Below are 26,518 nucleotides of genomic sequence, written 5' to 3'. Positions count from 1 at the left end.
TTTCACACGCATGCGCACACACACACACCATACATATGATAATGATGATCATGATGATGATACACTTAATATGACTTAATGGCAAAACATAAGTGCATGGGAGGGGCAGGTTCCCAGGGCTCCACTGTGGCTTGGCCATTACCACTTTCTAATTCCAGGTGTGTTCATCACCCATGGAGATGTCGGTGTGGGGACAATTGTAGGCTCTGCTGTGTTCAACATTCTATGCATCATTGGAGTGTGTGGACTCTTTGCTGGACAGGTCAGTGGAGTTTTTTTTTTTCTTTGCCTGTAAGATGGGAGTGAGCCTCTCCTGAGATAGTTGGGGAGACAATGGGGACACCCTGGTGAGGCTGGTCACGTCACTTCTCTACGATCTCCTCCGAACCCATGTCCTCCCCTATACAGTGACCTTGACACTCCTTCCCTTCTCATGGCTTGAGAATCTGAAAGGCTAGAGCCGTGTTTGGGAACCTGGCCAGTTTATGGTGGGCATTTTCAGGCAATAGCAACAGCTGTTTAAGAAGGATCTCCTTGGACCGTGGTTGGAGTGAGGTCTTGGAGCCATCTGGGCTGCTTGCATCCTCTACAGACACAAGGCTAGCTGTGGTCAGAACCCATTTGACACGAGGTCAGAGTCTCAGGGAATGTTAGGCTTGCCTCACAGCGGAAGACCATGGCAAGGCCCTACCCTGCTCAGGGTGGCAGAGGTAGGCAGGCAGCTGATAGGCCATCACACACACACGTGTCTGCTGAAATGGCCTGGCCACCCCCACTTTCTGGCTTCCCCACACCTGAAAACTTGACTTGGGTTCTGTTGCCAGCACCAGCGATAGCCAAGAGCTAGCAGTAGCTGGGGCAGCAGCCCTGGGCCCATCCTCCCTCTCTCTGGGCAGCTGGCCCAGTCCCAGCCTCTCGGCAACAGCAGCTGATGACTCCTCTCTGACCTGGCAGGTGGTGCGGTTGACGTGGTGGGCTGTGTGCCGTGACTCTGTGTACTACACGCTCTCTGTTGTCGTGCTCATAGCGGTGAGTCAGCCCCACACCCAAGTGTTGGGTGGTCAGGGCCCCGTGAAGGCACAGGTGCCCTCCTGCCTGTCCTTGACCCTATGGCAGGAGAGGTCACAGCACAGATGGTGGAATGTGTTGACCCCACTGTGTTCATATTGGCCCCTCACACCACTTCTCACACTGTGCCTTCCTCTCTAAAGACCTCAGCCTTGGTCCCTGCATCATGGGATTAAATCCAGGACCACTTTAATGCTTAAAAGCCTTGCACGAAACAAAATATCCAATGGAAGTTCAAGCGTGTATCCACATGAGGCCCTTCCAACCCTACATCTTCAGACCCACTTCTAGGAAGCAGGTTTCAGGTTGAGCAATAAACCTAAATACTCAGGAGACTGTGGCTGAAGGACCGTGGTCAAGACCATCTTCAGCAGTGTGGGAGGACCGTATCTCAAATTGAAAACTATAAAAATGAGAAGAGGCAGCTCTGTGGTCGTGGGCCAGCCCGGCATGTGCAGGAAAGGGCCTGTGTGCAGTAGTGCACAGTAAATAATAAGAAGCCAGTGTCTGGGTTCTGTGACACTGCAGAGCAGGGGAGGAGCCTCCTCAAAACCATCACAGCAGGCAGCCAGGAGCCCGGGACAAGAGAAGGGGTGAAAAGGTAGAGGAGCCAAAAGAGGACCCCTGGGGTCTGTTAGTGTGGAATGTGCCCCCCAGGCCCCAAGAGCTGGGGTGACATTGTGGCCCATACAGTGAAGCACACTATCAAGTGTGTGACATCCACAGAGGAGCAATGTTGGTCTCTGCAGTGCTGCATGAGGACAGATGCCTGTGACACTCTGGATTTCAAGGAAATGTGTGACCGTTTCTATCTGTCCAGACCCAAGAGTGTGACTACCCTTATATTCATTATCTTCTGCTTTGTAACAAAATTCCTCCAAGGCTGGGCATGGCTAGGGTGCACTTGCTGTCAAGGGCCAGAGGTATGGCACCTGGGAAGCTACAGCAAGAGGAATGTGAGTCCCAGGCGCTCTTGGCTGTTATATAGTGAGATGCTGTCAAAAAAAAAAAGTTCCCCAAACCAACCAGCTTAAGACAATTGACCCTGCAAGTGAGAAATCTGGGGTTGGCTGAGCTAGGAAGAGAAGGGTCTCAGGACACACAGTCAGGAACACTCTAGTGGCTGTCAGCTGATACCAAGGCAGCAGGCAATCTCACGGGTAGCTGTGCCCTCACAGCAGAGGTGAGGAGGTCAGGTTACAGAAAGGCTGTGCCTTCCACCTTAGAAATGGCCAGCAGCAAGTGAGCACCACCCTCCATGCTCAGATGTAGTTTATCAGTGGGACAACTGAGGCCAGCTCAGAAACTGCCCACCACACTCGGAAAATGACATGGTTAGGGGAAACAAGATACCTATGTGAAATTTCAAAAAAATAAATCCACAGTACCCTGAACATACCATAAATGGGCAATAAAAATAGCTCATAAGAGACTGACGTTCTTTGGGTAATCATTTTGGCAGACAGTCACTAGAATATCCAATGATGTCATCTGTTGCTGGTCCAGAAACTGCCAGCCCTCCACGGCAAAGGCAGGCTGGTGCCAGCATTTGGGGCTTGACCCCAGGGGTGCTGCCCCTCTCCCCACTGTGAAGTGATTTTCCAGATAATGAATTATTCCTCATAAAACTCTGAAATGGCCAAGGAACACTCTTCAGTCTTCATAAGAGTAAATTTCCCTGGTTGTGAATTAAGTATTCACTTTGAACACTTGGGTTTGAATACAATAAAGTCAAGGTCACTATTTTTCTGCTGCCTGATTTTGTTGTAACATGTTTACTATACATTGTATCTATTATATGTTTCTTATCCCAAGTGCGAAGAAAACTTCACAGTGTAGAACTGCCTCTGTCTCTTGTCCTCCTCACATTCTTGCTGTCATTGCCTGTAAATGCCAGTAGCCCTCCTTTGGGCTCTATAAGCTAAAAATGTCCCTGTAAAAGCATCTCAGACTCTCCCTCCGTTGCGTGGCCTTCCTCAGAACTGTGGGTCCACAAGACTCCCAATGATGTCTATCTAGGGAGCTTGAAGTGACTTCCTAAGGCAGTGCCCGTGTGTGCTGCCCATTGCCACAGACGGTAGACCCAAGTCCAGACAATAGCCCCTAGCCTCTTCTGGTACCATAGATAGGGAGCCTTTTGTTTCCATGGTCTGGTTGTTGGGAGCACCCCTGCCACCTCTTCCTACACTGAGCTGTAGAGTCCACCCCTTCTCTTGGCCACAGAGCATCCTTCATGTGTGTCTTGTCCCAGAGATTCTGGGTGGTATACATACTATGTGGGGTTGTACAGGGGGGAAAAAGAACCAATAGGTAAATGAAGTGATAGGGAGATGTGAATGGAAAGACTGAGAAATGGGTATATGGACTGATGGATGGAAGGGCAGATGAATGGATGGATGGAAATGCTTTGGGGAATGAGCTCAAGTGATCTTAGATCATGCCACCTGCAAGCTAGAGATCCAGGGAGCTCAGTAGCATAGCCCAGTCCTGGGCCGAAGGCTTGAGAAACCATGGCAGCACTGGTGTAAGTTGTAGAGTTAAAAGGCTGAACGTGGAAGGAGAAGGAATGGGGTCATGTTTACCATCCTCTGGCTGCTTTCCTCTGAGTCCTCAGCTAACTTGGTGGTGTCCACCCATAGTGAGGAAGGCTAGCTCCTTCCTTCTCAGTCCACTGATTCTAATGCCAGTCCCTTCCATGAACACCCTCGAAGTACCTGGGTACCCCTGAAGCCAGGCAAGTTGGCACGTAAGATTAGCCTATGTGTTCAATCATGTCATTGTCCCTCTACCAGGTACCCCTTCCACACACTCACCCTGCCTTCATTTAGCCTGCTGGACCTTGGAATTCCAAAAGGGGTTACTCTTTGTTTTTAAGAAAACTAGTCCATAGGCCACACACACGTGTGATATACATGAAGGCACAGATGTATAGCTATCTTCCCTGAATTCTCTCCAACTTTAGCAACTTTATTCTCATAGCAGGGGAAGCTCCTGTCAGGTCTACCCCAGCGACTACCTAGGCTATAATAAAACATAGGCCGTCTCACTTGGGATGACCACACTGAGCCAGTGAGCATCTCGGAGTTACAGTCAGTTCCCACTACAACCGTCTGAAAGCTGCTGTAGGTTCCCACTAAGGGAAGGTCACTTTCCACGGGGGAGCAACTAGGAAATACAGAGATCAAAGGCCAGTGTGTGTTGGATCCAGGCCTGGATTCTGCTTCCCTTGTAATCAGTATATCCCTTTGTTTCCTTTGCTTTTCCAGTTCATATACGACGAGGAAATAGTGTGGTAAGTTTTTAACTGTTTTCTTATTGTTGCTAACTGTCAATATCTATGTATGCTGGGTTGCCAAATCATTTTCAGATTTAATTTTGCAAGCATAGATCTGCTAGCTTATGAAAGTGATGGGGCTTTCATTCCCAGCAGCCTTGTCTTTGTCCTGTCAGAGCGACAGAATCGTTTCCCCTAAGGTTCCTGCCCAGCTGCTATCAAGATACACATAAAACTAGACTAATGAGGGCACTCCTACTTTACACAAAGATAAGAAAGAGGGAGAAAGGATTGTGTCATGGGTTTGTTTCTGGGAGGAAGAGGTCGCAGAGGTGCCCTTGCAAGGCAGTGAGGGAGGGACAGGGTCCCAGATGCCACCGAGACAAAGGCGTGTCATGCAAACCCCTTCCTGTGACTGGTAGAGGAATCAAACTCAGGGAACGTAGAGGTCTTACTACAAAAATCAAGACACTGGCAAATGCCTGCCTCACAAGCAGTGAGGGCCTGAGTTCAGATCCCCAGCAACCACACAAAAAAGCCAGGTGTAGGGACGTACATCCTAATTCCAGCACTGCGGGGAGAGGCAGGAGAATCCCCAGGGTCCCTCTGCCATCCTGTCTGCCCAAATCAGCGCACTCCAGTTACAGTAAGAGACCCTGTCTCATACAACAAGGTGAAGAATAACTGGGAGAAGCTCCCCAGTGTTGACCTCTGAGCTCCACATACCACACGCATATGAGTGTGCACTCGTATGTGTATATATGTATGCACATGTCCAGACACATATACCACATGCAGACACATCAAAACAAGCACATTTTTAAAAATAATTTTTAAAAGAAAATACTTGTGATACTAAACAGGAGTTAGCTTTCTTTTTTAATTTTTTATTTTTGGAGTTGACTTTCTTAAATTGAGATTCATGAAGTACAAACTTCTAAGGAATACGCTGACTCTTGTACCCTACTCCTTGGGGTATGTTGGCATCTTAGTTCATATGCCACACAATTGCCTTGTCATTGTCATCGTCCAGAATCTGCATTCTTCAGGTAGCAACTTCTGAGAACAGCAATTGCTTGACAAGAGTGACATCATGCCCAGCACCCAGAGAGCCCCGGCTAAAGGCCACACCTGGTCTCATGTCTTCAGCTGTAGATGGATTGAGATGGGTTGTACTGAGATGACCTGTAGGTCCATTTCTGGTCCATGAACTGCATGTTAGCAAGGAATGGGTTCCCAAAACGACTGGCCAAGCCCAGTATACAGAGGCTTCAGCACATTTTCAGAGAAGCAAAAACTGTAGATTCTCAAGTTTGCAATCACAGATGCAACCCCACTCTCCACACAATAGTTTGTGGCGTTGGGTTATATCCACAAGACAGCAGTAGAAGAATGTTCCAGAAAGACAATACCACACTATATCTGGTAGATGGCCCAAAAGGCTTCTGTGCCCCACCATGTCCCTTTCCCAGGGATTGTGCCTTCCTGTTCCCATAGCCTCTCTGGTCCCTGACAAGACTCTAGAGTGGGCCTAGGTTCTCTTAAGGCTAAGACCATGGGATTTGGCATCTGGGGGTGACAGCTGGGAGTGGGGCTCTCCTTAGTCCTCTAGACTGCTATGATTGAGAAGACCCAAACCCAGCCTTCTCTCAGTTACCAAGAGGACTCTCAATGACAAACAACCCTATTCTGGGGTGTCCCACCTGAATTCCTGGGACAGAAAAGCGAGGCTATCCCACCTTGCCACTAACCTTGACCATGCAGCCCCAGCCTGTGGGTACCATGGCCTCCTGCGCTCTAACCATACTCTCCTTTATCTCTCCAAGGTGGGAAGGCCTGGTGCTCATCATCTTGTACGTGTTTTATATTCTGATCATGAAGTAAGTAGCCTCTCCCTTTCCCTGAGACCTGGAGGCACCCTTGCCTCCATATCCTACTTATGTCCTTGCTCAGAACAGGGAATGTCCTCGGTCCCACCTTTCAGTTTCTTTGGGGCAGCCTTCATTCTCTAGTGGACATGGTCAGGGCATCCACAGTGGGGAACTGCATCAGACACTGGTGTCATTCTTTCCCAGGTTAGGTGACAATGCTGGGAGACTGATGTAGGGCAGAGAGATACTGCTTTTCAAAAACGAGTCCCCAGAAAACACCCATGTCCCTCCCTGCTCTGGGAAGCTCCTCTGCCCAGGGTATAACCACTCTTTTGCTGTTTCAATAAGTCTAGCAACAATCCCATCCTCAAGGCTCATCAATTTAACCTCTGTCTCAGGCTTTATCAAATGCCAATTGCCAAACCACTGCTTATCCCAGCAACAGAGCCCTCTCATAATTTTGGGGGTGTATTCTGGGTTGGAAAACCTTGAGCTACTTGGGAAGCTGCCTGAATCCAAATCACCGTAAAACTACCCATGAGGAACTAGACAGCCACAAAGATGAAGTTCTGACACATGCTTCAGTAAGAATGAACCTTTTAAAGCTCACCAGATAGAAGCAGCCATTCCCAAAAGGCCAATGTTACATATAATTCAGTGTTCACAAGGTATCCCGAAGGGTCAAGTCCATGTCACATAGATTAGAGGTCAGTGAGAGGCTGGAGTGATGGGGACTGATTAGCCGGTGCAGGCTTGCTGTTGGGATGATAAAAATAGTTGGGGTATTATTAATGATGATTGTATAATATTAAGTATAATCAATATCATCAAAGTTCTTAGAACATAGGAAATAGCTATAGTGATAAATTATATATATGAGTGTGTATAATACATATGTATTTATGTACATATGTATATGTGCATATGTGTAATTCTACCAAAAAATAACTATTTATGAATATTTATGAGCCTAGCTGCATGCAGGTTTCTCTTCTCTCAAGTGATTAAAAAGAGAAGACCATGGGTGTTATGAGAGTCCTCACCTTTATATAAAGCATCATATTGTATAAATACCTCACAAAAACATATTTTCTAAAATGGGAAAATTTAAGTGTCTAGCAGCCCGGGAATTCTGTAGTGACTGCCATCGACAGCTTTTTAGTGAACAGCCAGCAGCTGAGAGATGAAGAGCCACGGTCTCCTCTCAGAGGATGGCTGTACTGGCCTTGAGTGACATGGGAGGTAGATGGTCACCAAGCAGCCCACTTGAGCAACAGTTGCTCTCTGGGGAGGGAAAAGGTGTGGTGGGGATGCCACCTTTGAGCCTGTCCTGTTGGTTGGGCTGGATTGCTTTTTTTAGAATAAGCTCTAAGAAGCATTAAATGCCTTGGCTGTAAGGCCTCTGACACCCCGAGGAGGGCACTCTAGCCCAGTGGAAGCAGGGGCCTCCAGACTGCACATGCTCCCAACGTTCCTGCTAGAAACCTCAACTGGACAGCCTTCCTGGTTACCATGTATGCCCAGCAACCTGTGACTGTACGCCTGGTGCCCCATGCATCTGGTAGGGTGAGACCCCCCTCCACTGCTCTGACCTCCTGCCTTACCTGACTCACAGGTACAATATGAAGATGCAAACGTTTTTCACAACCAAACAAAAGAGCATTGCAAATGGTAACCCAGTCAGCAGCGAACTGGAAGATGGTAATGACCTCTATGACGGTAGCTATGACGACCCTTCTGTACCATTGCTGGGGCAAGGTAAGGCTGAGCAGACAGGAGCTGTGGACCCTTGTGGAAGCCACTCTGCAGACATACACATACATACACACACACACACACACACACACACGCACGCACGCACACGCACACGCACACACACACGCTGTCATCATAAACCTTTCGTCCTGAACACCCCAAATGAGGAAAGAAGACCCATGTTTGAGATGTTACTCAGATCGACAGTTCACTTAGATGAGAAAGAATCAAAGGGGGAAATCCCATTTAAAAAAAATACATGAGTTAAATCAGAAATTTCCCCTTGCTTCCAGAGGCAGGTGGGAAGTCCGATTGACTTTAGACATGCAATGTTGTTGCCCAAGAGAAAAGCCCAGAATAGGAAGCTTAAGTGGTAAAACCTGGGCCTCCCTGTGCATCTCAAGTGCCAGGCCATGTCCCTGGGAAATCCATCCTGGACAGTGTCACCTCCTAGGCTTGTGAACACTTGCCTAAAGGGACAACCTTGGAGTATCACAGCAGCCCAGCTTATCCCAGAGGCCTGCTTGGAGGCCCATTGCTGAAAATAGCGTTATTGAAGCTAGACAACAACGAGAACTCTAAGGGAGACATACATGGATCTAATCTACATGGGAAGTAGAAAAAGACAAGATCTCCTGAGTAAATTGGGAGCATGGGGACCTTGGGAGAGGGTTGACGAGGAGGAGAGAGGCAGGAAGGGGAGCAGAGAAAAATGTAGCGCTCAATAAAAATCAGTTTAAAAAAAAAGAAAGAAAGAAAGAAAATAGCTTCATTGCCCTAGCTCTTCTAGGAACCAGCAGCCTCTGGAGCCAGGCCCTATCATCTTGGTCACAGTCTTTGAATTAATTGTCTTGATCTGAGAGCTACTTTTTTGGGAATATCCTCAATTCTTAATAATTCAGCCAGTTGTCAGGTAACACCCCTGCCATGGGTCAGCTGTCCTGTCCAGACCAGCTTTAAAGCCTGAATGGTACTTGTGTTGGGAAAAGGAAGTCCAGGGCTGGGTGGCATCCTTGGTCCACTCCAGGTGTCCTCTACCCTTTTCCTCAGTGCCCCAGGAAAGTCTCAGTGTTTCATAGGGGTCTTTAGCTTGCTTGTTGTATCAGGAGTGGGTGATCTCAGAGGTTCTTCTTGTCTGTAGTGGTGGCTAAGGAACCTGTGTTCCTCGAACCTCTGTAGCCTCTACTCTGGGCAGAGCAAGCAGAAGTTTCATCTCAGATGCATCTTGCACAAGTCTCTTGTCATGTCTTGGATTTTCCCAAGAGGAAGGTGCTTGTCACAGATGCTCTACTGAGTGACACATCTTTCTATATGGAAGAGGAAACCCGTTGAGACAGGAAAGGGGTTTCAATTCAGGGGAACCCCCTTTTGCCCCTGGAGACACCCACATGAGGGACAACCCCAAGGAAGGCTGGAGATGAAGGCATTATACATGTCTCATAAAGTCCCAGCTGGTGTCAGTGGGAGCAAGTTGTGGGTCACCGCCCACTGAGGGGGAAGCTCCAACATTGGCCATGATTTGGGATTTAGCCCTCCACAGTCACAGAGACTCTGGGGTACCCATTGCAGGTCCCAAAGTCTGGCAGGAGAGAGGCTGCCCTGCTCAGCATATAAGCGATACCAGAAGGTCCTTTAAACCTGGGTGGCAAAGAAGAAAGATCTGAGTGGAGAATCAGGATGTGCCCACTTCCTGCTGCACTGTCCAAATGCTGCCTCCTGTCCTGAGGCTGGCAGTGGATGCCCAACCCCAGTGCCCTGTGAGAGTCACTGTGTGTGAGATCCTCAACTCTAACTGGCCCAGGAAGTTCAGGCTCCCCAAGCCTGCTGCCCATAATCATGGCCTTTTCCTGGAGCCCTGTGGTAATTCTCCATCACTTTTGAACCAAGAGACAGTAGGGATTCGTGGGTTTAATACCACCATCTCTTCATCCAAGGTAACTTCTAAAAAGTTGGAAGACTGGTCACTGAGGTGGCCCAGGCACTGGGACTGAGGGAGAAGTGTCTCTTACCCCTTATTAAACAGATGCGTTTATAGCAAAGGCCACGGGAGGAAAGGGTCCCAGAAGGTTGGATAATGAGGCACAGGCTCTGACTTCTGGGTTTGGAGAACCTACCTAGATGTGTGGACTCAGGGACTGCATCCAGTCTTTACTGTCCCCAGAAGACACTCCCTGGAGCCACTGACAAGTTGTTACAGCATAATTTCCCCTGGGAAGAGTGGGAGGAAGAGCTCCCAGTGACACCCCAGGACTGAGATGGCCAGGACGTCCCACTTTGGTTGTCTGACAAGGTTGCTATGGCAGGAGACAACATCACATCCTTTCCCCCATCCTCAGCCTCATGACAGGTGGCTCTCTAGTCACGGTACCGAAAATGGTGTCTGAATCGCCTCCTGACATTTCGAGGAGTCCCTTGGGCTGGGCTTGTAACTCAATGGTAGGGTGCTTGCTCAGCACACACAAGCCTCTAGGAAGAATAAATAGGAAATAAACTGCTCTCCCCAACCCTGGATTCTCACATAAAATCCAAAGCTTAAAGCTCAGCTTATGTGTAGGAGAAGCAGAGAGAGGCTCTGTTGTACTTAAATATTCTTAGACACCATGTAGCTCAACTCAACGTTTCGGTCTTCTGACTGCTTCTCTGGTGGCCTTGTTCACAGCCTTGCAGCCAAATCTACCTGGCCACCGGGTCCCATATTGGATGAAGTTTATCTAGCTCAGAGAGCTCTCCGAGAGACCTTCCAAGCTGCCCTGATGTTAGTTAGACACAACCTAAGTTTAGAAAGAGACAGGAGGGGCAATACCAGGCCTTGGATGGAACTGCCAGGAAAGCATCTTGTGGCTGAGTACCTTCTGGCCTACCACTCTCAGCTTCGGCGTGATGTGGGCAAGAGAGCCAGGTGTCATGGCTCCTGCCTCACAGGCTGCACAAGCTTTTGAGAGCAAGTCCTGTCCACGGGGTACCTGTATTGAAGCTGGTTCTACAGAATGGAGTGTAGTACCTGCTACAGGGGTTTGCTGGGGGCCGCTCCCTCTGGCAGCCCAGAGTGTCGAGGCTCCCTGTGGAAGGAGCCTGCTACTAACACCCTCCTTCATGCAACCCCCCGGCATCCCTACCAGCAAGAGCTCTGCCCCCAGATTCTGCCGCCGCACGCTAACCCACCTGTGGCCATCTGTGCCAGCCTCTGTGTCCTTAACTCTTCTTCTAAATTGTAAGTAATCTGCTCTCCTCCTGGCCATAACACACGCTTTTAAGCAATAAACACAGTCCATGAGCCAAGCCCCACACTGTCCACCTCTGTGAAGGTTGGTGTCCGTCTTGGACAGGCGCATGGGCCTCTGGCTGTTTCTAATCCACCTGCCTCCTGTCTGCTGAGCCTTGCTGCCTGCGTGGGGTGTAGTGTCTGTGAGTGCATTTGCCCGGGCAGGGGGGGAGGCTGTTTGCTGTGCATTTGGTGCGTTTTTATACCATTAACTTCTGCATGAGTTTGCCCTCTGGACCTGCTCCTTGGTCACTCAGCTGTTCATGCGGGACACCATGGGATCTGGGAACGGGTGCAGAGGAACACCAGACCTCTTCTTAGCCCCTTCAAGGGGACGTGCTACTTGCTTCAAGGGTGCTGTGTTCGTGAGTGGTTTGATTACTTTCCCTGGTGCTTGGAATGCCATGCCGAGTGCCTGTGGACACAGGCACAGGACTGGGATTATGTATGGTCTCCCAAGGGAAAAGAAAGAGTTGGAGAGGGGAGCCAACCACATTAAGGATGTCAGGGTTCATCTAAGACACTGAGCCCAGATGGCAGCATATCCTCAGATAAACAGACTCCCTCTAGGACCCTTAAAGTCTGGTCTAGAGCATGGAGCCAAATCTTTGACCAACCAGCTTGCCTTCTGGGAAACAAAATTGAAAGCAGCCACCCCAATATCAGTGAAGATGGCCCACCTCAAGACAGAGCAAAGGCCCCTAGGAATTGTTAAAGTGATACTGTCCTCTGTTTCCAGCATTTCCACTCCTAAAGACCCTTATTGACTTGGAAAGTTTTATCCAAGTGTCTGAAAATCAAGGTGGTGGTAGTGGGCCTGTCTTTGTCATGAGTGACAGATGTAGGGACCTGTCTATGGCATAGGGAGGTTGTCCCAGTGAGTTTTAGGCAAGACACTGAAAGACCCTTGCAGCTAGCCAAGGCTGAACCCCCACACCCCCGAAGACAGGGATCTGAGAGAGCCAGGCACCAACCATGGAGAAGCCAAGTGTAGCACATGAGTAACAGGGCACCTGATGAATCTGTCTAACTTGCTGAGTCATGGATATGTCAGAAGTAAGCCACACTTTGAAGGGAGATGCTGAAGCTAGGTTTCTGACCTCAGAGTAGCTGCCAGCTACCAAGCATTGCCCCAAGATGCTGGCCATGAGGGAAGTGAGTCCCTATCACTAGGGCACTGTCCTCCAAGGAGTCAACACTGATCATGAGTTGTGCTCTATAGTGAAGGAGAAACCTCCCTACAGCAAGACCCCAGTGGTGATGGTGGATGAGATTCTGAGCTCTAGCCCTCCCAAGTTCACCTTCCCGGAGGCCGGCCTGCGCATCATGATCACCAACAAGTTTGGGCCCAGGACCCGACTACGGATGGCCAGCAGGATCATTATTAATGAGGTAAGTTAACCCAACACACAGGTACAGCCTGTAACCCTCGGACTGCATGTGGTGAGGAGTAGCTATGAACGCCACCCAACACAAAATTGTAACCTTGCCTAAAACACATTTTTTTAACTCAATTACATGCCTCTCAAGCATGAACTTTGCAGATGACAAGACCATGTTGAGTGCCAGAAAGGCTGGGTACACTGGCTAGCAGAACGTGAATAGCCTTGGGTGGGTCTGGCAGTTCCACAGGCTCTGCCCCCTTAGGACTCTTCCTGGAGTTTCAGGCATGGGAGGAAGCAAGGGTGGGGGGCTTGCAGAGGCTTGTCATGGAAGCTTAAGCAGAAGGTGGAGGAACACCACACCTAAGCTATTTCGCTATTTGTCAGTTGCTAGAGCCGTGCTAATTAGAGAAAGGGGAACCTGCAGTATGGGTGGTTTCTTCACAGGGTTAATTAGAGAACCAAGCATGAACACACTCCCGTTCTCTGTGGATTCTGACCCTTGAAGAATCACCAGTGTCTTAGTGTTCTGTTGCCGTTCACCACGACCAAGGCAATTTATAAAAGGAAACCTTTAATAGGGAGCTCGCTTACAGTTTCAGAAGATTAATCCATCATCCTGGCAGGGAGCGTGGCAAAAGGCAAGCAGGCATGGTGCTAGAGAAGGAGCTGAGAGCTCACATCCGATCCACAAGTTGCAGGGAGGGGTAGGGAGGGGTACCGGACAGAAGGAGGGAGACAGACAGACAGATGGATACAGACTGGGTCTGGTGTGGGCTTTTTAAACAGCCATTTTTATCTTTTTGCCGTGGAGCACAAGTCACAGCACAAGGGGGAAGAAACTCCTGGAGGCAGATTTCCTCCTACTCAGCAGGAGATTAAACAACTTGGGGTGGAGGGGACGAACTCCAAAGTCTCCCCCCTCACCCAGAACTTTTCTTTAAGACTTCTACATTCTTGGGGCCAAAGCCCACCCCACTGACACACCTCCTGCCACAAAGCCACACCTCTTAATTCTTCCCAAGCAGTTCCACTAGCTGGGGACCAAGCATTCAAACACATGAGTCTATGAGAACCATTTGCCTTCAAACCACCAGACTGGTGAATGGGGGATTTGTTCTTCACACCTGGTGTTCTGAGTGTCTCCTCCTTTGGAAACGGTAGTCAGAACTTGGCTAGCACTCAACCAGACTGCGAAGGTAACATGGTATGTTACCCAGCAGCTTAGCCTGTTTCCAGGCCTTGCTTTCTAAGTACATTTTAGATCTTGCTGGCTTTATTCTCTGAAGCATGCAGTGGCCAGAGGACCAAGACAGTGAAACTTAGCACACAGATGTCTGCAAAAGCATTATTCCTCAGAGTCTAAAGGTTGTCTCTTTGGGACACTTATGCTTTGATTCATGGTTCAATGTGTCATGTATGGGTGGAAAGCAAGGGGGATGAATTCTGGTCTATATTTGTGAAATTCATTTCAGGGAACTTTTATAGAATCCTGCCCATTTGTCAGAAGCATGAGAATCCCACCCACAGGATGCTGTGGGGAGTGTAGTAAATAACTCCAGAAGACTGGGGGCAAGGACTTTATAGTGTCTTTTATCACATAGGTTTGGAGTTGTTTATTTGTTTGAGAAAGCTAGGCTGGTCTTGACTTCATGGTGCGGTCCAGGCTGACCTAGAACTCAAGATCCTCCTGCCTCAACTTCCTTGCACTGGGCTTACAGTTATGTGCACCACACCAGACCAGAGTGGCAGGTTTTGCTGGTAAATACAAGTAGTTGGTAGCACAAGTGTTTTCAGCTGCTGGGGTTGCCCTCCTCTGTGAGGTAGCCTGAGCACCACGGAGTCTGGGCTCCGGAGAAAGGAAGTGAATCCTGATCTCACACCCACCACTAGATCTCTGTCTCCTTGGTCTCAGTTCCTGTTTGAGGTTCCTGGACAGGGTGTTTGCAGCTTTCAAGATTCATCCACATGCATGGGAGGGTTGCGCCTGGGGCCTAAGCAGTGACTTTAAAGACAGTCGTCATAGGATGGGACAGAGGAAAACAAAACCCACAACATATCTGGGCTTATTTCTTGAGACACTCTGAGGAAGTAGCTCAGTCAGTACGGTGTTTGTCTCGAAAGCATAGGGACCCGAGTTCAATCCTCAGAACTTGCATTTTAAAAGCCGGCCCTGTTGGCGTGTACTTGCGATCCCAACACTGAGGTTCCGTTTTAAATAGAAATGGCAGACAGCTCTTAAGGCTAACCCATTGTCTTCCACATGAGTGGTCACCCATTGCATGCACACCTACACGTTTGCGCTTGCATATATGCACCTGCATTTGTATGCACATAACCATGCTCTTGTAAACACACAAATACACACACAGTCATTCGCACATGCGTGTATGCATATATATGACACTGTGGTCTCATGTCCTCGGTCATTTTAAAGATTGTCTTTAATTTTCATTTTTAAGTATGCACATGTGTGTGGGATAGGGTAGAATCCTCTGTTGACTCTGAAGCCAAAGCTGCAACCCTCTACAGTCTTCACCTTCATCCTGCCATGGAGCAATGGCCCTGCCTTTATATTCTGTCTCTGCAAAAATAGGTCTTTTTTTATTTGTTTTTGTTTGTTTGGGATTTCATGGACAGATTTTCACCTAACCCCAGCTAACTAACCAAATACTGAGTGTTTTGGCCTGGCTATCAGACAAAGGCCCCTTCGCTCTTTTTGGTGGACTGTGGTAAGGACTGTTTGTAGAAAAAAGTTGAGAAGTACCCCTCATCCCAACACATACACACATGTATCCACCTCCCAACATGCACACACATGCACACACACACACTCACACGCATGCACATACACCACACTTTTCCTGGCTTAGGAATCTTTGTCTCGAGCCTACGTGAAGACAGCTCAGCAATATTTAGAGCAAGGGTGAGCCTTTGTTATGAGTGGCAATGCCCCCCTCCATGAGACCACCAGGATGGATGCTGGGCACCCCATTATGGAAGTTTGTTGAGAACCACATCTCCGCCCCTGAGTCTCCTGTTGAATTGGTAGGGAATGATTTGAATGTTACTGTGGAATGCCCATGACCCATGGGGCTGACCCATAAGGGAACAGGTGAAGAGAGCTGAACAGAGATAGGGCCCAGAGAATGCGAGGCCTTGGGGTTTCTTATAGCCCAAATTGTTCTCCAACTACACTAGGTATCCAAGCATAATCCCTGATTATGATCTTACTGCCCTCCTGCCTCTAGTCTTCAAGTGCTGGGGCTCCAGGCATTTGCCACCAGGCCTGGTTTATTAAGTGTGAGGTTCAAACCCAGGCCTTCATGTATGCTAAGCAAATAGGCTACCCACTGAGCTATGTCCTCAGCCCTGTTGATTTCATTCGATATGCCTTCTGTTCATGCCTATGTTCAAAGAAGCCATGGATGGACTACACAAAACCAGCCTGGCTAGGATGGCTCCAAAGCTGCTTTTGTCATTAGCCATGTCAAAGGGTGGGGATGGGTTTGGTGGAAGCTGCTGGCTTTGGAGAACACACTCATCAGACATGAACTGAGACTCAGAAGGACAACCCATTGACCAAAAACCTAGTAAGATGTTTGGAGCATTGGTTGTTGGAGATGGGCTGATTGAAGCTGGATTCCATACTAGCACATACCCAGAGCAGGTCACGGGGGAAGGACCAACTACAGCAAGGTTTAGCAAGGATGGAAAGCAACTAATGGCTGTTGTTAAAAGGGGGGGATTGTAAGACAGAAGACAATGCATGGTTCTACGTCACTCAGCTTGGTGTCTGTCTTGCCTCCTGTCCCACAGCGACAGAGGTTGATCAACTCGGCCAATGGTGTTAATAGCAAGCCACTGCAAAATGGGAAACATGAGAACATGGAGAATGGAAATGTCCCTGGGGAGAACCCTGAAGACCCGCAGCAGGGCCAGGAGCAGCAGCCGCCACCACAGCCACCACCCCCAGAACCAGAGTCAGTAGAGACGGTCTTCCTGTCCCCCTTCTCTATGCCTGGTGAGTCTGGGGGTGCTGGTCTTCTAGCCATGCTTCTGTGGGTACCTTTGGAACCATGCCTGGGTCTTCCGGATGGAGGCCCTGATCCTGGAGCGGAAGAGAACTGGTACAGAGGGCCGACATTAGGTCACCAGGGTGCCCTAAGGCAGTGGATAAGCAAACTGTCAGTAGTCCAGGGAAGAGCTACAGATATCGCTAAATGTGGTTGTAGCCTGAGGGCCAGAGAGAGGCCATTTTGCCTACAGGAAGCACTGGTAACTCCTAGTGATCACACTTGAATGCTCTGGGCAGCTGGTCTGTCTTATAATAAAAAAGCAACGACCAGTAATACTATTTCTATGGATACTAGTGGCGAGGGTATAGACCCATAATCAGGGGGCTTGTTACATGGACCCATGCACTGATGCAGGGGTCCAAAGAAGGTGGCATCAGGTGTTACTATCCATCTTATTCCCTTGAGATAGGGCCTGTGACTGAATCTGGAGCTAGGCCGGTGGCCAGCAAGCCCAAGAGATCTTCCTGTCTCTGCCTCCCACAGCACTGGGGTTACAAGCTCATACAGCTGCACCTGGCTTTTTATGTAAGTGCTGGATATTCAAACTTCGGTCTTCCTGCTTGCATAGCAAGCAGGTTTACTGGCTGGACCACCTCTGTGGACATCCTTACACTCCTGCCCTTCGCTTTCATGAGCAGGACACTTTTGTCCATGTATGACCTCACTTCTAGATAGGATAGTGTAAGGTGAAACTGCTCCTTACTGGACACATCTGGATGCACGTCTGTAAAGAAGCCAGGTCAAACCACAGGCTGCCTCAGATCTTCGAGCATCCTCCTATCTCTCTTGGAGTCGGCCCTACAGGCCTAGGGTCATCCCGCTGCTGAGTCCTTGCTAAATTTGCCTGCTCTTTCCTCTCCGGTCCCCTCGGCTCCAGCCACACTGGCATCGTCACTGCTGTCCCTCAGACATGCCACTCATGTTCCTACCTTGGTACTTTCACACTGCCCTTGCAGGAAAGCACTTGCCTCGGTCATCCACATGGCTTGCTCCCTCGCTTCTGCTCTGGTGCCACCATATCAGTATGGTCTTCCCAGGTCACCTCATTGTAAATACTTTATACAATTTTTTATCTTGTGTGTCTCCCTCCACTAAACTATCAGTTCCCTTGGGGCAGGCATCTTTGTCTATTTGACTTATTTCTGTATCCCAGCACTGTATCTGCACTCTTGGAAACCTATTGAGTGAGCAAACTCAAGAGTTTGCCTGTGAGAGAATCCAGAACTCACCCTGTGTTCATTGTACTCAGCCTTCCATGAGTCTCTGCTGCCCTAGGTGGGGCCCAGAGTTGTAAGCACTGGGCTCCATTTCTGGGTATTTTGTCCTTCTGCATACCGCCCTAAGAGGCAGCAGAACTCTGGAACTTTCCAATCCAAAGTTTCATATTGTTCTGATAAAACTTCTGTGCTTAGCACCTGACTCGCTAAGCACCTGCCCTGCTTCGGCCACGTCTGCGTAGCTGGCCTGGGCCCACCAGTCTGGAACCCTGGGCACTGTGTCTGGAGATATAAGCTCTCCTGGAACCGTAGACTTCCCTGGATTTTCTGGATCAGAGTCTCAATGCTATGTGCCTACTTCAGCTCCAGGTGTAGTCGGATTTTTCTTTGGACCACCAGCTCACAAATAATGGCATGGAGACTTATTATTAATTATGAAAACCTGGCCTTAACTATTTCTTATAACTTAAATTAATCCGTTTATTTTAATCTATGTTCTGTTGCATGGTTTGTTAACTCATCTTTCCATACTGCCCATGCTGCTTCCTCTGTGTCTGGCTGGTGACTCTGCCTTCTCCCCAGAGTTTTCTCTCTTCCTGGAAGTCCCGCCCATACCTCCTTTCTAACTATTCAGCTCTTCAATAAACCAATCAGAAAGCATTTTGGCAAAGACACATCTTTACAGTGTAAACAAATATTCTGCAACACCAGTCTCTTTCTCAAATTTAGGGCCTAGCCTTGAGCCCAGAACAGGGCCTGGAGGGTGCATGTGTTCATGCTTCTTTAGGGTATTCCAAGGATTTGGGTGGATTAGGAATTGCTAGACCTGATCAAACACCTTTTCTACCCCCAAAACGAAATCTGACCCCTTCCTGAGGTCTCTGAGATCAGTTCTGGGATCCAGGCTCCCTTTGCCATCCTGATGGCCCAAAGGAACTGGTGTCTGGACCATCGGTGATGCATCCCTGCATCCTGTATCCCTGTGGGACCATATGCTATGCATGTTCAGCCCGTTTGGCTGGCCAGGGTGAAAGTCACATTAATTTGGTAGGAGTTGTTTCTGAGTTATCTGAGACCCTGAAAGCCAGAAGGAGTGGTCCTCTCCAGATCCAGGGTCCGCAGTATGTTCCTGTTAGGACACACTGATAGGACTTCCATAGGGCCTAGGAGAACAGTCCATCCTCCCAGAGCCAGCTCCAAGGCCAGTAGACCAGGATGGGCCCTAGGTTTATAAGAGACAGGGACACAGGCCCTGGGTTACATCCTGGGTACCCCTTTAAAGCCCTGTGTCACCCCACCACCAGACCCATTCCTCTCCAGGGTCTATGGGGTCAAGTCAGAGGACACAGAACTATGGTAACCAAAGGACCAGTGCCAGGTGGGTGGAGGGGTTTGGAGCAGAGCTATAGCAAGAAAGGCACAGTCTAGAACCTGTGGTGACGGTCCCTTAGTGATCTATGTGTGGCACAGTCTGGAACCCGTGATGACGGTCCCTTGGTGATCTATGTGTGGCACAGTCTGGAACCTGTGATGATGGTCCCTTGGTGATCTATGTGTGGCACAGTCTGGAACCTGTGATGACGGTCCCTTAGTGATCTATGTGTGGCACAGTCTGGAACCTGTGATGACGGTCCCTTAGTGATCTATGTGTGGCACAGTCTGAAACCTGTGATGACGGTCCCTTAGTGATCTATGTGTGGCACAGTCTGGAACCTGTGATGACGGTCCCTTAGTGATCTATATGTGGCACAGTCTGGAACCCGTGATGACGATCCCTTGGTGATCTATGTGTGGCACAGTCTGAAACCTGTGATGACGGTCCCTTAGTGATCTATGTGTGGCACAGTCTGAAACCTGTGATGACGGTCCCTTAGTGATCTATGTGTGGCACAGTCTGAAACCTGTGATGACGGTCCCTTAGTGATCTATGTGTGGCACAGTCTGAAACCTGTGATGATGGTCCCTTGGTGATCTATGTGTGGCACAGTCTGGAACCTGTGATGACGGTCTCTTAGTGATCTATGTGTGGCACAGTCTAGAACCTGTGATGACGGTCCCTTAGTGATCTATGTGTGGCACAGTCTGAAACCTGTGATGACGGTCCCTTAGTGATCTATGTGTGGCACAGTCTGGAACCTGTGATGATGGTCCCTTGGTGATCTATGTGTGGCACAATCTGAAACCCGTGATGACGGTCCCTTAGTCATCTATGTCATGGTCTCCATCTCTGAGAGGTGGGTATGGGCAGCTCTGTTCTTCCCTCTACTACTCCCCACTGGCCACTTCATTGACTTCCTGGTCTCAAGATGTCCAGGGGCCTACAAGAGAGACCCATGAGGGTCAGCTCTTACTCTGTAAAGTCAGGCAGCCCCTTGGAAGAATGACTCCCAGCCTTGAATTTGGCCGGAGTAAATGGAGCAGCCCCTAGGACTTGCCCCTCTCCCCTACAACCAGATCTAGGCCACTTCAGAGGTATAGTTGTGGGAGTCTCTGGGTAGGTCACTACATAGGATGGTACTAATTCAAGAGACACCCCCAGCTGCCTCCTAGGTGACTGCTTTGTGAATCCTCCCTGAGCCCTTTGGGGAGCTCTGGTCTTCCTCTGTAATTGGCCCACCTTCTTTCTTGGTTCCAGGATGTCCTTGGGTGTGGCCTTGACCTAGCCAAGAACAACAGCTTCCTCAGCTTCCCCTTGGTGCTGGCTCCCTGCTCAGGATCTAGCCTGTTTCCCATTTCCAGGGGAAGCTCCCTTTGTGTAGCAGAGGTGTTGACAGGATTGCCATGGAAACTATAGCCCCTTTTCCTCCTCCCTGGCAGAGTAGCCATGGAAGCAGTACAGGGTGGTGGTTGCCCCTCTAGGTGTGGACAGGGAAGGCAGAGGTCAAGGTTCACAGGAAGTGAGAGGAGGCCAGTGAATGCCACACCCAGGCCCTCAGTTCTGGGCCTCCTTGGCCTCCTTTCAGTCCAGCTCTGCTGGTTTCACAGGCCTAGGGCCTGTGGTAGCTCTGAGATATCCCCTTGGGGGTCCATGAGGCTGCTGCTCTCCCCACCTTTAGGAATACAAAGGACTGGGATCTTTGGAAAGGGAAGAAGCTGTCCCTGGGACCAGCTTGGAAACAATGAGGCTGTATCAAGGCTCGAGAGATTGGTGCGAGCCATGCCCATGCTGATGCTTTTGTGCTATTTCAGGCAGGATTGGGGGTAAGCTCTGGAGTCCAGGGTCCTAGATTTGAATTTCAGTCCTGCCCTCCCACAGCACTGACCCTGGGCCAGCTGCTCACTTCCCTGACCCCCTACTCCTCATCCACACAGTAGGGTGCTGGCACTTGTATCCTAAGCAGTTCATATGGTGATATCATCAGGTCTTGCATGGTCTAGTGCATAGTAGGCACTCCGAAGAACTCATGTGGACTGCAACATGCTCCGTCCACATAGCATGTGCTGTATGCAGCTTCCATCCACCCTGATTAGACCACGGGCAGTGTTCTAGAAAAGTCACAGTCTTGGGAACCTCTGTGGACCTGGGCTTGTCTCAGTTTTGAAGGTCAAAGGAAGAAAATGCACGCCAGGTATGAGGCTCTGTTCTGGCCTTAGGGCTGCAGTTGGGACTGTTCCCTAGGAGCTTATAGGCTTGCCTGGCAAATCTGAGGAGATGACCACGGGATGTGTTTTCTATCATGTATGTTCAACCTGAATGTAACCCAGGCTAGCTGTGAATGCAGCCATCTCAAAATCTGTCTACCTAAAACATCAAGACTTTTGTTTTTAAACTGGGTAGTTCTCAATCATGAATATTTTAGATAACAGCATTGTGTTGAGGTGTCACAAAAATAAGAAACTCTGCGTGTGTGTGTGTTTGTGTCTGTGTGTATATACATGTGTGTGTGTGTCTGTGTGTGTGCATGTGTATGTGTCTGTGTGGTAATAGTGGTGGTAGCCCATGGGGCTCTAAGTTGGACATCCCTGGAATTTAATGTATGATCCAAGAAAATTCTACTTTGTCCACTATAGCCTAAGGGAGCCCAAAGGCTGGCCACACATGCCCTGTTTCCCTCACTATAGCTGTCCAGAACAGGGGCAGAGGCCCTACCTTGACCATCCAAAAGCTAGGGTAGTAGTTCCCAAGCCTCCCTATAGCCTGGGCCCACCTTATTGATGCTGGTCCCCTCTACCCGCTCCTCCCTGCCCCTGGGCCCCCAGAAGCTAGGGTGTGGTCTCCCAGGGAGAAGGAGCAGCATTGCCTCTTGTGGAAGCCAAGGTCTATAGTCTTTGCTCTACCCTAATCAGTGGGACAGTGACTCTGAGCCCTGGCCAGGGGAAAAGCTCAGACGTGAGTTGTCTGTAGCTGGGTTATGATCTGGAATGCCCTATGTGTCCATGGGAGCCTTCCTGACCCTGCAACGGAACCTTTCTCTCTCACTTCATATTGTACCTACCAGGAGGACCTTCCTGTTCCACCACTGGGTCAGCTAGCATCTACCAGGATGCATGCCAGGGGCCGCCCAAAACAGAATTCCTCTAGCTCTCTGTACTAGTCAGGGTACTGAAACAGACACCACAGCCTGGGCCCTGTAGGCAACAGAACTTCTCCTCCCACAGTTCTGGAGGCCTGAAGTGTGCCATCAGGGTGGCAGCATGGCTGGGCTCCCCCCACCCAGGGATGGCCTCCTGGCTGCTCATTGCAGCTCAGCTGCCTCTGTTTGGTGCATACACCTGGAAAGAGAACATTCAGAATCTCATCTCCAGCACTCTGTGTGTCTATGTGAGTGTCCATGTAAAGGCTAGAGGTCAGCTTCACATGTGTCTATGTGTGTCCATGTGAAGGTCAGAGGTCAATCTCACATGTGTCTATGTGTGTCCATGTGAAGGTCAGAGGTCAATCTCACATGCGTCTATGTGTGTCCATGTGAAGGTCAGAGGTCAACCTCACAGGTGTCTATGTGTGTCCATGTGAAGGTTAGAGGTCAACCTCAAGTGTCTTCCTCAGTCACTCCCTACTTTGTTTCTTGAGATGGGGGAGGTGGGGTCTCTCATTGACCCGGGGGCTTGTCAGTTCAGCTGGCCAGTGAGCCCCAGGATCCTACCCCTCTCCACCTCTCTAGTTCAAGGATAAAAACAACACCACACCTGGCCTCTCTTTTTCTTTTATGTGGATTCTGGAGCTTGAACTCAGGTTCTCATCCTTACACGGCAAAGTACTTTACTTGCTAAATCAGGCCCTGCTTTATCACCGTTAGGAGCTCATTGAACCTGAATTGCCCCCTAAATGACCTGACTCCAAATACAGTCACTATGGGGTTAGGGCTTCAGCTCTCAACTGAAGTAGCAAAAGATGCCGTTCAGGACATCCCAGGATTTCTCAGGGCTTCTACCTTTACACCCCGCCTTCCTCTGCTTGGTGGGGCTTCTGATAGTGTGCTGGTTGGGATAGCCTTTGGGTCCTCTGCCCAGAGCCCAGGTGTGCACAGCTCCACCTCTGTTCCCTCTGCCCAGACCCCAGGTGTGCACAGCTCCACCTCTGTTCCCTCTGCCCAGACCCCAGGTGTGCACAGCTCCACCTCTGTTCCCTCTGCCCAGACCCCAGGTGTGCACAGCTCCACCTCTGTTCCCTCTGCCCAGGCCCCAGGTGTGCACAGCTCCACCTCTGTTCCCTCTGCCCAGGCCCAGGTGTGCACAGATCCACCTCTGTTCCCTCTGCCCAGACCCCAGGTGTGCACAGCTCCACCTCTGTTCCCTCTGCCCAGGCCCAGGTGTGCACAGCTCCACCTCTGTTCCCTCTGCCCAGGCCCAGGTGTGCACAGCTCCACCTCTGTTCCCTCTTCCCAGGCCCCAGGTGTGCACAGCTCCACCTCTGTTCCCTCTGCCCAGACCCCAGGTGTGCACAGCTCCACCTCTGTTCCCTCTGCCCAGACCTCAGAGACTCTTGGAACTTTTGTCGGAAATGGCCTTGCTCCCTCCTTGGTCATGGGAGCCACCAGAGACACCTCATACTCAGTGAGCAGCCTCTAAGCCAGAGTCGTGATGTCACAGACTTGTCCCTCCAGTCACTCTCCTGCCCTCTCCTGTCAATCACTCTGTGCACCCCTGAGGCATCAGCTCACAGACTGATAGGAACAAATCCTGGCCCAGCACTTTTATTCTTGACTACAACCACTTTACCCAGATATATTCACACCTTTTCATGGGTTTGTTAAGCTGTACAACCACCCCCACAGTCATTATGGCGGAGTTGCCATCATTTCCCTAAAGAAATTGTATAACCATTGCAGCCCCCCAACACTGGCAACAGCTAACCTACTTACCATCTCTTTAGAGAGCTATAGCCCGCATATTTTATAATTATGAAATCAAATGAGGTCTAGCCTCTTGTTCCAGGCTGCTTCTACTTAGCATAGTGTTTTCAGGGTTTACCCACACTGTAATGTGTATTGTACCTTTTCCTTGTAGTGAATATACCACACTCCTAAAGACGTTTGGGTTGTTTCTACCTTTTGGCTTTAAGTAATTTTAATATAGTTAATTTATCAACTGCTTGTTATCATTAGTGTACCATGCCTGGGATCAAACCCATACCCTTGTGCATGCTAGGTAAGTGATCTACCACTGAGCCATGACTCCAGTCCTGTAAGTGGTTGTTCAAAGAGCTGGAAGAGCCTCATGCTCCGTTACAGGAGGCTCCCTAGTTTTTCTTCAGTGAAAGCAGTAGTTCTCCGTGGTTAGCAGCAAATAGTCTCTGGATGTTAAAGTTCGAAGAAGTACTGGGAACTTTTAGACTATATTCCAAATAGGAAACTGAGTCAATGGCTTACCCAAAGGGAAATCTCTGCCAGGAGCAAACCCATCCTGCATCATGTCCATTTTCTAGGAAATCCCGAGATGCATCCTGTCTGCCAGATCAGAGCAGAACTGGCCAGGACACCCAGGACACTGTATCCCTGAGCCCAGGCCTTTTCTGTGATGTGTGAGTTTGGCAACAAAGGTCACACAGCTCCTTTTGCCCGAAGAGGGTTGTTCAGAAGTTTGCCAGGCTGTGCCCAGTGCTGTAGCAAATGCAGCTCCCCTGCAGCCTGCTTCATGCTCATGAACCCAAAGCCACAGAAAAGGGGGCCCCCCACCTCTTCTTGCTTCTGCTTTTCAGATTGAGGAACCTTCTGGGAAGTTAGAACTAGGAGGAGGATACCTTTTGCTTTTTTTTTTTTTTTTGCAGCCTCTGCTGGGGGTGGGGAGGCACGGACTCAACAACTTGCCATCAGAGATTCTAAAGGCCACTTTAGTACCCCGGTGTCTGTGGGTCAGTCATGGTGAAGTTGGAGAAGCAATAAAGCACCTTCACTGCTAACCTAGACCTGAGGGAGGAGGCAGGGGAGCCTGGGGAGCCCACAGAGTCTAGTGAGGCTGAGGGAGGGGGGGACAACACAACAGGGTCCTTCCCCACATGTAGTGGTACCTTATACCCACTAACCATCTCATATTTATGCTTGGACTCTGGCAGTGGCCCTGCTGGGAGGGCTGGTGGATTCCCATTTCCCCAGTGAGGAGTCTGAGATTAGGAAAGCCCCATGTAGGTGAATAGGAGCCACAGCTGGGCCTGGCACCCAGGTCTGCCTGTCTGTAAGTGGTTGCCTCTGGCTGTGCCCTCTTTTGCCTTCAGTGAAAATGGTAGAGACGATGGGAAGGGAGGACCTGCTGCTAGGTCTGCGGCTGGTAAGCACCAGAGCCCACTCTGCTGAGAGCACAGGATGGGACCAGCAAGTCCTCATGATCCCTTGGGGTTTCTCACACTCATCAAACAATTAACCTACTCTAGGGCCTCCGAACTCAAGGCAAGGCCCTCAGAGGAAGAGCCTTCATTTGAATGTTCAGCTTTCCTTAGTAAGCCTGAGGAGCCTTGGGGAGGTGGGCAGGGGGTGGGCAGGGCCAAAAGAAGGTATCAGAAGATGCTGAGAAACAAACCTGAGTCCTCTGGAAGAGCAGCCAGTGATCTTAACTACCAAGCTCTCTCTCCAGCCCAAAAATAAGTATCTTAAGTAACAGCTCCCTGTGGCTCCAGCTACTGCAAGCTGAGTAGGAGGAGCCAGAAGTTGGAGGCCACCCTGAACAACATAGGGGAGATCCAATCTCTTCTGAAAAAAATGCAAATTCTCAGACCCTTCATCCAGACCTTCCAAAGCATCAGTCCTGCAGGCGGGTACGATCCTTCGGAGGGGCTCTGTGTTTGAGAAGCAGTGATACTGTCTCAGCCATCTGGATGCTTTGCTCCAGGGCCCAAGAAAATCTCTCCGGCAGCCAGGGGTGCAGTCCACCCCCAGGACCACACAACTTAGCCACTCCCTTAATTGAGGTGTCTAATTAGTGAGCCATCCAAATGAGTGTGAGGTTTCCATCGGCTACTACATGTGCTCGTGTTCCTCTGGTGTGGCGGGCCATCTGTTCCGTTACAGCTCATTTTAAATAGTTTCTGTCACATAATTAAATCGCCATGTTCTACTTCAAGAGAGAAATCAGAGATTTAGGGAAAGAAATAAGATGTCCTTGGTGTTGACATATCCATCAGTCTGTGATGGTGTTTGCCCTGGCAGTGCATGAGAAGGGAAAGGCTGGGCACTAGGA

General features: G+C 49.6%; 1 protein-coding gene and 1 long non-coding RNA gene across 3 annotated transcripts in view; one reads left to right on the top strand and one right to left on the bottom strand.

Annotated features, from left to right (window-relative positions):
* The window catches only part of LOC142835291 (uncharacterized), a 50,796-nt gene extending 25,819 nt beyond the window's left edge, over positions 1 to 24,977 (bottom strand). The window contains exon 1 of the long non-coding RNA XR_012907776.1: positions 24,718 to 24,977. This is a non-coding gene — a long non-coding RNA (uncharacterized LOC142835291). The remainder of the gene's footprint in view (positions 1 to 24,717) is intronic.
* The window catches only part of Slc24a4 (solute carrier family 24 member 4), a 143,312-nt gene that overhangs the window by 94,450 nt on the left and 22,344 nt on the right, over positions 1 to 26,518 (top strand). Inside the window, exons 6-12 of one of the 2 annotated variants that reach the window (XM_075948727.1) lie at positions 159 to 262; positions 955 to 1,029; positions 4,335 to 4,360; positions 6,169 to 6,222; positions 7,829 to 7,914; positions 12,453 to 12,622; positions 16,432 to 16,636. In XM_075948727.1, coding sequence (XP_075804842.1) covers positions 159 to 262; positions 955 to 1,029; positions 4,335 to 4,360; positions 6,169 to 6,222; positions 7,829 to 7,914; positions 12,453 to 12,622; positions 16,432 to 16,636 — 720 coding nt within the window. Of the gene's footprint in view, positions 1 to 158; positions 263 to 954; positions 1,030 to 4,334; positions 4,361 to 6,168; positions 6,223 to 7,828; positions 7,972 to 12,452; positions 12,623 to 16,431; positions 16,637 to 26,518 lie in introns of both variants that reach the window. The other variant, XM_075948726.1, reaches the window with a different exon arrangement.

Source organism: Microtus pennsylvanicus, chromosome 14, assembly GCF_037038515.1.
Source record: "Microtus pennsylvanicus isolate mMicPen1 chromosome 14, mMicPen1.hap1, whole genome shotgun sequence".
Lineage (NCBI taxonomy): Eukaryota > Metazoa > Chordata > Mammalia > Rodentia > Cricetidae > Microtus > Microtus pennsylvanicus.
This window is presented reverse-complemented; position numbering and strand designations above follow the sequence as displayed.